Genomic DNA, 12,500 nt, shown 5'->3' on the forward strand with positions numbered 1-12,500 from the left:
CACACACACACACACACACACACACACACACACACACTGCTTCACACATTCATGGACTGTTAAAAACAGCAGGACAACAAGCAGGTATACTCATCAGACTGTAATTCAGCCTTTAGCTGTATCAGACAATACTGCTGAAATAAATGTATCAAAAGGGTCAAACACTACAGGTCAGATGTCTTGATGTTGAGGACAACATCCTTATTTGAGGAGTGTGTAATAGATAGAAGTGAGACAAACACTAATATAGGAACACAATATGCTTTTCAACTCAGTCTAATATGTCTAAAATCCAAAGAGATTTTTCATCTATTCACTTGGCCAGTAATGCCTTGTTCAGTTTTGCTGACATCGATTAGTTATGCCTAGTTCATTTCTGCTGAGGTCGATTAGTAATGCCTAGTACATTTCTGCTGCGATAGATCAACAATGCTTTCCTTCTTTCTACTGGCTTAATTAGCCATTACAGCACAAGCAGACAAACATGTACCGCTGCATTATAAGGTAAGATGCGTTACGTCTTTTCTATTCATGACTCCGAAGTTACAAATCTATGCACGACTTGAAGTGCACTCAGAGGTCTGTACGACCTTTAGCATACATTTCTTTCTGTGCAGTATTAACTTTTTTACTTGTACTATTTAGATCTTAGATTCATGGGTTTAAATATGATGTGCGTGTACATTGTCGTCGTTGACACCATGTAACGTTATGCTATTAGCCTACATATTTATGGATATGAAAGAAGCGGTATTGATATTACCCAATCCCAATGTCCCCCCTAAAGCCTTAAACCCTGAACTCTCAGGGACTTACTGACGTCACCTGGTAAATGGTTGAATGGTTGAAACATATATGTACAATTGTGGGTATTTATAAATGCGTTTTACTCCCTGATTTGAACGTCTTCCAGGCTCTTTCCAGATCATTTCAAATAATCTATTTACTCGTTTTTGTTTTCAAAACAGCTGCAATGACTAAATGAAATGTTTGAGGAATAATATATATAATATGTGTATACTATAATCTCTGCTCCCATTCCTCTGATTTCATGTGTTTTTTCATGTTCCACTCTCAATCCTTTATGTTTCTGAGTAAATGTAATTTGCCAGGCTGAACACTGTGACGTCCATAACTTTTTATTTACGTCTCCATGCTTCCATTGGTAACCCCGTGTCTAACGTCACATTGCAATGATTTGTGGGTAATTCCCTTGGGCAAAGTCTGCAGAAATGCTGACTTACGGGAAGGGTTCATAAAGGGCTCAACATGTCTGCCAGAGAGCCTTAAAAACACTCGACCATTTGACAGTGGGACAGCCCTAAACCCTCACGGACTTCACAACCCTTAAACATTTCACACCCGTGAGTTAGAGTCTGCAGGTCATGCTTATCAGTGCCCATGCTCCACATGTTTACATCAAACCACCTGTAACGTCTTGGATCCCATCTCATAATTGCAACTGTTAAGATTGTCTTTGCATATCCCTGAACATCATTATCAGTGACCTAGTGCCTTGGACATGCATTTTGCAAGGTTTCAATTTCAAAAGCGTACTAATTTCTGAATATATTTTGCTCTCTCTTTCTCTCTCTCTGTCCTGAAAAGGAGGGTGTGTAGCGGAGGAAGAGTGTGTCCTGCCTTTGTGCCTCCTTACACCCAGTCACCATCATGGACGCTGGGAGACACACCAGAGGAGAGACATCACAGGTGACTGCATCACTCGGACTCCCGTGGTTCTCTGGACTACAGGCTCAATACTTATTTAACATATAGGTTTTGTGTGAGGGATAAAAAGAAAATGACATATAGTTTTGAACAATTTGAGTAACTCATTTTGTGACTAATATTATTTTCTTATATAATTGTAGCAAGCATAATCACAAATTGAACTTCTTCCTTCAGCCATATAAAATAGTGCTCTCCCAGGTTTTTTAATTAGGTATAAACTCAACTGCTAAGTAAACTTACATTTGTGGCATACTTGACATTCCACACTATTATTAGAGTTGTCCATTTATTGTAATAAAGATGAAGCAATCTGCTCAATCCGTTCCTCAAACTCACAGAATTCATGTTAAATAGCCACAGTTGAACACATTTTCTGGTGACCATGGTCATTACAACCTGTGAATACCCTCGGCTTTAACTCTTACTTGCAACAGCTTGTTAACGATGTCGTTTATTTATTCACTGTGTGTTTGCAGGCTGGCCCAGCAGCGTCGGCAATGTTCGCACCGCAGCATGAGCTCTGCATCCAGGAGGAGGAGAGCTCTGCGCAGCGCCTTCCCGGTGCTGGAGCAGCCTCTCCAGCCCATCCACCATCATGTGTATGAAGCTAACCTCCGAAACAGCAACGCCTGCCACAACAAGTTGGTTCTGCTCTCGTCAGCTCTGATCAGCTCTGGTTGATTTCCCCCACTGCATTATTTATCGAAATACATTTCTAAATGCAGGCTATTCGTTAGCGCGCGCTCTCTCTCTCTCTCTAAGGTACATGGAGTTGAGTGAAAAGATAAGGAAAGGTGGAGGGGAGAAAGCCATCGCCAGACACACTCAGAGAAACAGGAAGTTGCTGGTCAGGGATCGGTTGCGCCTCCTGCTGGATGATGAGGACTTCCTGGAGCTGTCTCCATTCGCTGGTCTCGGTCTGCCGTATGGGGACATCCCTTCTGCCGGCTGCCTGACTGGTCAGAAACTGCTAGCTGCCAACCTGTATCTTTTAATACTATAACTACAACTATAGAATAATAAACTACTGACTTGCATAACGTATCCATTCAGGCATTGGCAGGATCAACGGCCTGTGGTGCGTGTTTATAGCCAACGACGCCACAGTAAAAGGTGGCACAGCGTATCCCATCACGGTGAAGAAGCAGCTACGAGCACAGGAAATAGCAATTCAGAACCGCCTGCCCTGTGTTTACCTGGTTGACTCGGGAGGAGCTTTTCTACCACTGCAGGTAAACACACACACACACACACGTCACCATAATAAGAGCTTAGCATCAGAATATTGTCTTTTCAGGAGATCTGAATGTCAGCTGAATTATAGTGATTTTTATTTCTAAATCTGTGTGTCTGTGTCTGTGTCTGTGTGTGTGTGTGTGTGTGTGTGTGTGTGTGTGTGTGTGTGTGTGTATTATTGTCCAGTCAGAGATCTTTCCCGATAAGAACCAGGGAGGAAGGACGTTCTATAATGAAGCCATCATGTCTGCCATGAAGATCCCACAGGTAAAGAAATATAAAGTAGTGCAGGCTGGCTTTAACCGAACAACAAAAATAAAATGTGAATTTGTTGTAATATCAAACAGATGTCACATCTGACATGCTACTATTCCTGCGGCCATGAAAAAACCCCCAAAAAAAACAACAACAGACAAAACAGTTATAATGGGCTTGTAGTGGCTATTTGTCAAAAAGAAAAAAAATATTAAAACAAAACTTGCATCAAAAGGCCACTGATGCACCATTTTAGTTGGTTTGTAACTTAGGCAAGAAATCCGATGTCCAGTTGTGTTTAGGTGAATTTTATTTTAGTGATCAAAAGCAAACATTTCTCGTGCAGTCTCTCCTTGCTCCGCTCTCTCTCACCTCCTACCTAAATCCCTTCACCTGGACACATGCCCGGCCTAGTGCTCAGTGCCCCTAGTGTCAACAAAAAAAAATACAATAACAACATATCAAACTAATGAAATGGCACGAAATGGCATGAAACAGTGCTGATAATATATAAACAATGGATTAAACATATATATATATATATATATATATATATATATATATATATATATTCAGTGTGATACTGTTTTCCAGCGCATTTGTTCTTGGGTTCCCTCTATTTTGCAGTTTCAGTGGCATCGGATGTACAAATTTACTTTCTGAGTACATAAAATAAATGAGTTGATCGTCAGGCCATAGAAGGTAGAAATGCAGTTATACTTTCGGACACAAGACCTCTATAAAATTATCTGAAAACACTCGATGATAGTCTCAGGACCAAATGTCGTTGATAAAGACAGTAAATACAAATGTCTACACATATCAATGAGACTTTATGGGCTGCAAGAATTTTGTCAAAATCAGTCTTAAAAACTGATTTTCTGACAGAAAAGAGACAAATCCACATTTGATAAAATCACAACTTTAGCAATTAAAAAAAATTGCACTCTCTTAAACTGCTATTTTGATATGAACACAACTAATAATTCAAAAGGTGGCGGTGGTGTGCGGGTCATGCACGGCGGGCGGAGCTTACATCCCCACCATGGCAGAAGAGGCGGTGATGGTGCACCGGATAGGCACCATATTCCTGGGAGGACCGCCACTCGTCAAGGCCGCCACAGGAGAGGAAGTCACACCAGAAGACCTGGGAGGAGCCAGGCTTCATGCCGAGTCGGTCCACAGATCAAACCTGCCCCAAATATACAATCATTACAGAAATTACAGTAAGAAAAAGTTCACATCATCAAGTCTGTTAATTCATCGTCCGGTTTCAGGGTGAGTGGCTGTGTCGACCATTTTGCCTGGGAAGAAAAGGAGGCGTACGATTACACCAGAAACATTGTGTCCACCCTCAACTTCCGACTGCCCGAGGAGGAGGAAGATGAGGAGGAGCCGCTGTATAATTCAATGGAGCTTCTGGGGCTCGCTCCTAAAAGTTATAACTACAGTCTGGATGTTAAAATGGTACAGTGTGCAAAAATAAAAACTGTGTTGGTATTTTTTTTTTTTGGGCAGTCATGTTACTGTCTCACTGAATCCAGAATTAATAACAAGCTGTCCGTCTGTCCAGATGGTCAGTCGGCTGACAGACGGGGGCCGCTTCCAGGAGTTCAAAGCTCGCTACGGGACCACACTCGTCACTGGCTTTGCAAAGATTCACGGGTAAAATATACAAACACACACAGATTGAGATAGTGAGGGCAGGGACAACATACACTGTACTTTTCAGCCAATAAACGGCAAGTTAAAGTTTTAAATGATGTTAAAATAACAGCTATTACAACATAATAATTTGACAATTCAATCGTTAGATGTTGGATTATTGTAAAGGCATATATTACAAGCAGATTGTCACCGCAAACTGTGTGATTTGCACCTTGTTGTAAAATCTGACCAATAGAATCTCTCACTGACCAAATACAATAAAAACAGGAAATACAGTTTCTGTATTTTTATGATCTTACTGATGCTGTTATTGCTTTTTTATTATAAAAAATGGAAGACACTTGCATACTCACAAACTCAGTGACAACCGTGGGCCTCAGTAACGTCTTGATCAGAGCATTATCAATACTGAGTCAGCAGCCTAACTGCCAGGCTAAGCCTCAGCAGCAGCAGGATAGCTCCAACTGTTTTACTCTTTATTCTGGAGTATTTGTTTTCACATCTGTGTGTCTGTACTGTGCTAGCCATTTGGTGGGAATAGTGGCCAACAACGGAGAGCTGTCATGCCAGGCCGCACTGAAAGGAAGCCATTTTGTCCAGTTGTGTGACCAGAGAGACGTCCCCCTCCTCTTCCTCCAGAACACGGCACCCACAGCAGCTCCAACACTCTCCACAACGCAGGTATCAACTCCCAGGCAAACACACACACATGCTTGTTTAAACTAAAAAAATACATTGGACAACTCAAAAGACTTAACTCCCATCTTCTCTGTGATTATTAGTTTTTATTATGAAGTCAATTTTATGCAGATCATTTGGGAACTCAAAGAGAACAGCTGAAGGAGTACCTCCTAAAGAGAAGATGGAGGATGTGTATAAATAATAATCATTTTGGTCAGCATCAGCCAAAGTGACTTTTTTCATGTCTGTATGTTCTCTGTTGCTCTCTCTCTTCTAGGCCGAGGTGAGCAGTAACCGTCTCAAGGCTCAGGGTTCGATGATGTCAGCAGTAGCGTGTGCCTCCGTCCCCAAAATCACTGTGGTGATTGGTGGTTGCCACGGTGCCGACAGCTACGCCATGGTGAGATACGCCGTAACCATAGCCGAAGTTGTCTGATAATCTCAAAAGCCTTTGGTCTTTTACTTTGCTCGAATTTAAAAGTGACGTTATTGATGCAGACACGAAGCTGCCTCTGGGAACATAAATTGCGTCCTTTTCCGTGTCTTTGTATGATAGAAACCAATTACAAAATATTTTTAATAGAAAATATTTTTTGTCTTTCTATCTAAGTGCGTCTGTCACACTACAAATATTTAAGTTTTTTTCTTTTTTGGTTGTTTGTTTCAGTTTTTCTTTAGCACCAATCTGTACCCTGTCTTTAAACTATTGCAGTTCCACAGCTACAACAACAAATCATCAACGTGTGCATAGAAACTTCCAATTATTTATTTCTCACAGAAATATGCCTGATGTGTTTTTTACATTGGTTGCAACAACTCATGTCAACAGCTTATCAATAGACAACATATATACTGTGTATGCAATTACTGTATGCTCATGTAGGATTCATCATCCCACAATGATTTGAACCTTGTTTTCTGATCGTCTTTAGTGTGGGCGGGCGTTTGAACCTAACTTCCTGTTCCTGTGGCCCAACGCCAGAGTGTCGATGACGGCTCCGGGTCACGCCGGCTCGCTGCTTCCCCCCGACAGTGAGCAGGAGGAAGAGAAAAAGCAGGAGGATAAGCTAAATAGGAGACTGGAGGAGGAGAGCTCTGCTTTCTTCTCCTCCGGCAGGCTCTGGGACGATGGAGTCCTTCTGCCTCAGGACACCAGGAAGGTAAAATAACAACATTTTGTTACTAGCCGTCACTCATCTAGACCTTTCAGAGTAGACATAAAGACACAATTTGATCTTAAGTGTTCCTTAACGATGTGTTTGAATCTGTTAATGTTGACAGGTTCTCAGAAACTGCCTGGACATCATCAAACAGCAGCAGTATCAGCTTTCCATGGAGAAACTGCAATCACCACTCCTGCGTATGTAGAGGCTGCGATCCATTGTGTTCATTGCCACAAGACTCAATTGTTTCAGTTCAGTTCCATGTTGTAAAATATTTTAAATACATCCTACACTTAAACTGATGTTAATGTTGGAAATAAAATAGATTTCTAACAGATTTCTTGTCTTTTTTTTAATTTATTTTCTTATATATTTTAAATCCACAATACAAAAGCACCTCACAGGTGTTTTACATGTAGCACTGATTTATTTTCCGTGTAACTTTTTTGGGGTAAATTACGAATGTAAATGAATCATTGCAATGTAGTTTTTTTTATTTGTAAAACAAAAAAGAGAATAAAAAATGTAAATACATTTTTCAAATTGCAAAACTAGTGTGTTTTTAAATATTTTTACTTGGATAATTTCACAAGTATGCAGGGGACATTTTAATTCACAGCAGTACATTTTGATGTTTTTGCTAACGTGTTTTAACAGAAGTGAAGTAAAGCACTGTTGAGTTGAACCTAGCCCAGTTGCTTGCGCCCAAACATTTCATTAATTACATGAAATTAGAATAACATTGTGTGATTGGATACTAGCTACTGATTAAATGTAGCATGTTCTTTTTAAATAATATTCTTCAAAATCTCTCTGAGAAAAATAATGCTTGAATTTAAACTTGAAGCAGGATTCATTTATTTTATCGGAAGTCTACGAGGGAAAATGTATTGTAGTCAGTGGTGGAATGTAACTAATACATTTACACAATACTGTTCAAATTTGAGGCATTTTTACCTTGACTCTTTTCATGCCACTTTACACTTCTACTACACAACAGTTCAGAGGGAAATATTGTTCTTTTTATTTTTCAATTATTCGACATGCAGCTCTAGTAATTACTTTACAAATAAGACAAATCGAGCAGCAAACAGTTTGCAAAGGAATATTAATTATGATCATGTTACATTATGCTTCTAATTGCAACCGTATTGCTTATCATCGATTCCGCTCTTAATATTAAATCTATTTCATCATAGGTCAAACTTCAGGTGTAAGTTATCGTATCGTGGCTTTAAAGGAGACATAATGCTCATTTTGAGGTTCATACTTTTATTTTGGGTTTCTACGAGAACATGTTTAAGTGCTTTGATGTTCAAAAAACACGTAATACCCCCTCATACTGTCTGCCTGAATATACCTTTGTTCACCCCCTTTCTGAAACGCTCCGTTTCAGCGCTTGTCTCTTGCAAAAAACAATGTTTTTATATCAATTAATCTACACAGAAGTCAACACTTCTAGGAGACGAAGTTTCAAATCTACTCTCCAGAAACAGCTAGTAGGAGTGTTGAGTCATTTTTGTCAAAGCAACTACACTATAACCGGTTGAATATGATTGTTTTTATTTGTATTAAAGAAGAAGAAAAATGCAAATAGCTTTTAAAATACATGCTGCAAAAATATGAATATTTTTTTATATATTTAATTGTACCTCTTGCTTTAGGATGAAGGATCATGTCATGATGATTAACTATATATAAGTGCTAATTATGAAATAAAACATTGTAAATGGAGTAAATGTTTTTGCTAAGGTGATTGAACAGAAGCAACGTAAACTGTACACGGGCACTGTTTTCATCTACCAGCTACAAGACACTGTTCAATCGTCTTTATGATTTGTACATTACAATCAACGGACCCTGCTAGCTCCAAGCAATCTCAGCAGCCAGCTTGAGCCCACTGTGGAAGGGAATTAACATGAATAACATGTCATTTAAACAACATGATAAATATACCAAGGGCCTGGTGAAAGCAATAGTGCTTACATATTTTACTTTTACTTTACAAAATAAAACCACTATTTGGAGTCCATTTCTAATTGTAAAATGTGGTTGGCTGGTAGGAAAGTGAACATGGTGTACTTTGGATGGGGTCTTGGCTGGGCTGGGATGAAGGTGAGGGTCATGGCTTGTAAATGCCGTGGAAGGTCACGGGGATGATGGTGTTGACCTCGGCCCTGGCCAGCTCTTTCAGTTTCATGGCATCCAGCACCAGCAGGAAGCCCGGTCTCTCTGCACCCGGCTTTACCACAATGCTCAGCAGCACACCTGCAACACCGAGACAGACGGGGTGAGTTTGTGTGTCTGTTTCCACCGTAGACATGATTAGGATTAGGTGAAGACTAAAGGTAATCTAAGGGTGGGTTTGATTTAGGTTTGTATTCAAAATATGATCAGGAACAGATTAAGATAGAAGTTAACCGTTAGATGTTGCTGTTATTGCAGGCCATTAACATTTTGTCAGATCTCAAGGTTCAGGGCCAAAGTAACAATTGAATAGTTAATTCATAAACTAGTTTGTGTAAACTTTACTAGGCAAAAATGTATTGAGCACTTTAAAATGAAGGCCTCAAGACTATATATTAATGCAGGTGACAACTTAAAGACCCTATAATGTATCTTTAAATTGAAAATGTTGTGGTGCAGGCAGTATTACCAAACAAATGATCACTTATCACACAGTGAACTTAGAGCCTTTTACGCTCCCTGAGTGTAATCCAGTTCTGGCTACTTTGTATTTTAGTCAAAGTTAAATTATTATTATTATTTAATACTGTTGAATTTAAAGTGTGCAGTCATATCTGTAAAATATACTGGAAAAAGTCTAGTCCCTGTAATAGTACAATATATTTGAAATTCAAAGAGTTTATCAAATGAATCTCATCACCAGCCGAGTGGACTTCTGTGTCTCTTGTCTTTTTGTAATTATCTTAAAAGGGACAGTGTGCAGGATTTGGTGGCGTCTAGTGGTGTGGTTGCATATTGAAACTTACTGAATACCTCGTAGAAATTAGTTTCCTGTTATTATACACTGATGAAAACATAGTTGTGAATACCACATTCCATTTCTGCTAACAGATTCCCCAAAACGCTACACACTGGCCCTCCAACATTTCAACATATTTATGTCTAAAGCTACAATAAAAACCAGTACAGGATCAAATAATCCTAAAGATCACAATGTGCTATATGTTTTATGCGTTTGTGTGTGTTCATGTGTGTGTGAGCATGTGTGCGGAAGTGTAATTTGTGTGTTCTACCATCATCCTCCTCTGTGGCTCCGGGTGTTGGTACGAACAGCGGCTCCGATGGGTAACATTCTTCCTCCTGCCACACCCAGGTCTCTTTGGTCTGTACGTTCAGCTTGACTATCTACATGTACAGCAAGTCAACAACAAACAACCAACATCAGCATCACTTTTATCATTGTTGATTATGGATTATCTTTCGGAGCACAAACACTGTCTTTGTCTCTTCCTGGGAACGATAAAAGCGCTCCTACCCTGTCAGGAATGAAGTGGTTGAGTCCCAGACCGTAGGCGAAGGAATACTTCTTCCCACCACACAGAGAGTAGTTAATCTGTGGAAACTCAAAGGCTGAAAGAGAGACAGCAACATGAGTAATAGATTGTGCATTTTACAACATGTTTTAATGTTTTTGTATGTATGTATGTGTGTGTGCGCGTGTGTGTGTGCGTGTGTATATTACCCAGCCTTGGTGCAGAGAAGAGGACTTCAGGTTCGAGCCAGACAGTGCCGTCACTGTGAAGAACAGCAGTAGCTGTAGTGTAGGGTAGAGACACCAGATTCTTTCCCTGCTCTTCCTGAAAACACACACAAACATGCATATGGATGACATACGCACACACACCATTTCATACAGGAGTGTAAGAAAATGCGAAAAGTCTGACTTGAGTGGAATACTGATCGAGGATAAGCACCAAGCAGCTCCTCAAAGACAACCATGTGTGTGTGTGTTTGTGTGTGTGTCTCTCTCACCCTGTGTATATCCAGTGGCAGTACGTATCGTCTGACCTCAGGCTGAGGAGCTCTCATCGCTGCTTTCTTCACTTCCTCCCACTCCTCCTTTATGTTGGCCAGGTACAGGTAGTCATACACAAAGTCATGACTGTGCAAAAACAGAGAGAGATGTCAGGGTGAGACCATTACACTGTTCATGTAACACTCACGCAGACACACGCAGGGTCACACTCACCCTTTCCAAGTGCAGAGGTCGACCACGAGGAATCCCTGCTCCTCCTCATAGGTGTTAATATGGTGAAAGATGTTGAAAGCTGATGTTCTGAACTTGTGGCTGCTCAGATATTCTGCTGGGTCCTTAGTGGCCAGGTGGAACCATGTCTACAACACACACACACACACACATACTGAACAGATGCACTCATGCAATCATTCAAACTCGCCTTCCTACCCCCAGGGGCCGGTTTAGAAACTTTTAAATTGGGAGTGCTGGGAGTGTCAGCCTGGAGCACAGATTTAAAGAAAGAGGACACATTTGTAAAATATGGAAACATTTCTTGGCAATGATAATGATGGTGTAATAAATAAATGCCAAGAAGACAACCTTAAATATCCTAATATGATAAATAATACTGGTAAATAACTGTTATTTATAACTTTAAATAGGCTGCAGCCTTGGACATTATATAAAACAATGGGCTCCTAGACACATGTCTTTGTGCGTCTCTTTGTGCCTCTGTTTTTATTGTCTTGTGTCTCCTTTTGGTCTTTTTAGTTGTTTTGTGTCTCTTTATGAACTTTTAGCGTCTCTTTTTTTGGTAATTATGTTTCTCTTTGTGGTTGTGTTTGATTGACCAACAACAATTGTTGACAGTCACTTCATACATTGGTCCAGGGTCTGGTCCAGGGGCCCCTCTGGGCCTGTAATCCATGATATACAGACTTGATCCTGAAAAGTCAACTACCCAACGCCCTCTGGCCACGCCCCCGGCCTACCCCCATGCTTTCGTTGGATTCAAAGCAGTCCATGTATGTGGCTCCTCTGACGCTCCAAGCCGACAGGAACTTGAGCAGGTTGATCTTCACCGGCTGCTCCACAAACACAAAATAGTTGTCTGTCATACCGAAACTACAGACAGACAGGCAGAGAGACAGACAGGGATCCAATAAACAGCAGTGGCAACATCTTGAGGGGTCACAGACACAAACAATGGATTATTTGGTGGTGATGGTTTGGGCAAAACAAGTACAGATGCAGTGCTTGGACTCCGTTGAATTCATTGTATTGTGTTTTCATTGTGAGACATGGCAGAACTAAGTCGGTACCTGTGTACGTAGGAGGGTTTCAACCTCTCACTGCTGGGCAGTTGAACGACCACCTGGGATCTCTCCAGGGGATCTGACTTGTCTGGAAACCCACAGTGATAGTGTGTAATATAAGTATTGTCTTGTGACTGTGTGCATAAGTTCATCTTCATCCATTTAATAGTAAAATAATCAATAAAACATGACTTTGTAATATTCAGTCCGCTGACTCACTTTTCTCACCTTTTTGAGAAGGTGGGATCTTGACGATGTTGTAAGCCAGACTCATGTTCTTGCCAAAGCAATTGCCGATGTTATAGACTGTACCATCTGCGTCAATGTGGGGGTGGGCAGTTGCCCCATTCACTGAGAGGTACTTACACAGGTCCACCTGGTATAAATACATGCACACAGGACAGAGATTTAATACGTATAAAGATTGATTATAAAGAAAGCAAGAAGAAGAGGGGTCAGTGTCAT

At 40.5% G+C, this 12,500-nt stretch overlaps 2 protein-coding genes across 3 annotated transcripts in view; one reads left to right on the top strand and one right to left on the bottom strand.

Moving 5' to 3' along the window:
- Positions 1 to 389: 389 nt before the first annotated feature.
- Positions 390 to 9,026, top strand: LOC116395657 (methylcrotonoyl-CoA carboxylase beta chain, mitochondrial). The gene is made up of 13 exons (XM_031869697.1): positions 390 to 504; positions 1,609 to 1,710; positions 2,208 to 2,372; positions 2,494 to 2,690; positions 2,785 to 2,963; positions 3,154 to 3,234; positions 4,217 to 4,395; positions 4,500 to 4,689; positions 4,796 to 4,887; positions 5,415 to 5,571; positions 5,849 to 5,971; positions 6,504 to 6,731; positions 6,853 to 9,026. Exons 1-13 carry the CDS (start codon positions 485 to 487, stop codon positions 6,937 to 6,939), a joined length of 1,800 nt encoding a protein of 599 aa, XP_031725557.1. The 5' UTR covers positions 390 to 484; the 3' UTR covers positions 6,940 to 9,026.
- The window catches only part of LOC116395658 (retinal Mueller cells isomerohydrolase-like), an 8,187-nt gene continuing 2,956 nt past the window's right edge, over positions 7,270 to 12,500 (bottom strand). Inside the window, exons 6-14 of one of the 2 annotated variants that reach the window (XM_031869699.1) lie at positions 12,264 to 12,411; positions 12,042 to 12,123; positions 11,712 to 11,844; positions 10,951 to 11,096; positions 10,734 to 10,863; positions 10,444 to 10,558; positions 10,237 to 10,331; positions 9,995 to 10,106; positions 7,270 to 9,002 (exon numbers count right to left, since the gene is read on the bottom strand). In XM_031869699.1, coding sequence (XP_031725559.1) covers positions 8,857 to 9,002; positions 9,995 to 10,106; positions 10,237 to 10,331; positions 10,444 to 10,558; positions 10,734 to 10,863; positions 10,951 to 11,096; positions 11,712 to 11,844; positions 12,042 to 12,123; positions 12,264 to 12,411 — 1,107 coding nt within the window. In that variant the 3' untranslated portion in view covers positions 7,270 to 8,856. Of the gene's footprint in view, positions 9,003 to 9,994; positions 10,107 to 10,236; positions 10,332 to 10,443; positions 10,559 to 10,733; positions 10,864 to 10,950; positions 11,097 to 11,711; positions 11,845 to 12,041; positions 12,124 to 12,254; positions 12,412 to 12,500 lie in introns of both variants that reach the window. The other variant, XM_031869698.1, reaches the window with a different exon arrangement.

Source organism: Anarrhichthys ocellatus, unplaced genomic scaffold, assembly GCF_004355925.1.
Source record: "Anarrhichthys ocellatus isolate YVR2014 unplaced genomic scaffold, GSC_Weel_1.0 scaffold48, whole genome shotgun sequence".
NCBI classification, from domain to species: domain Eukaryota; kingdom Metazoa; phylum Chordata; class Actinopteri; order Perciformes; family Anarhichadidae; genus Anarrhichthys; species Anarrhichthys ocellatus.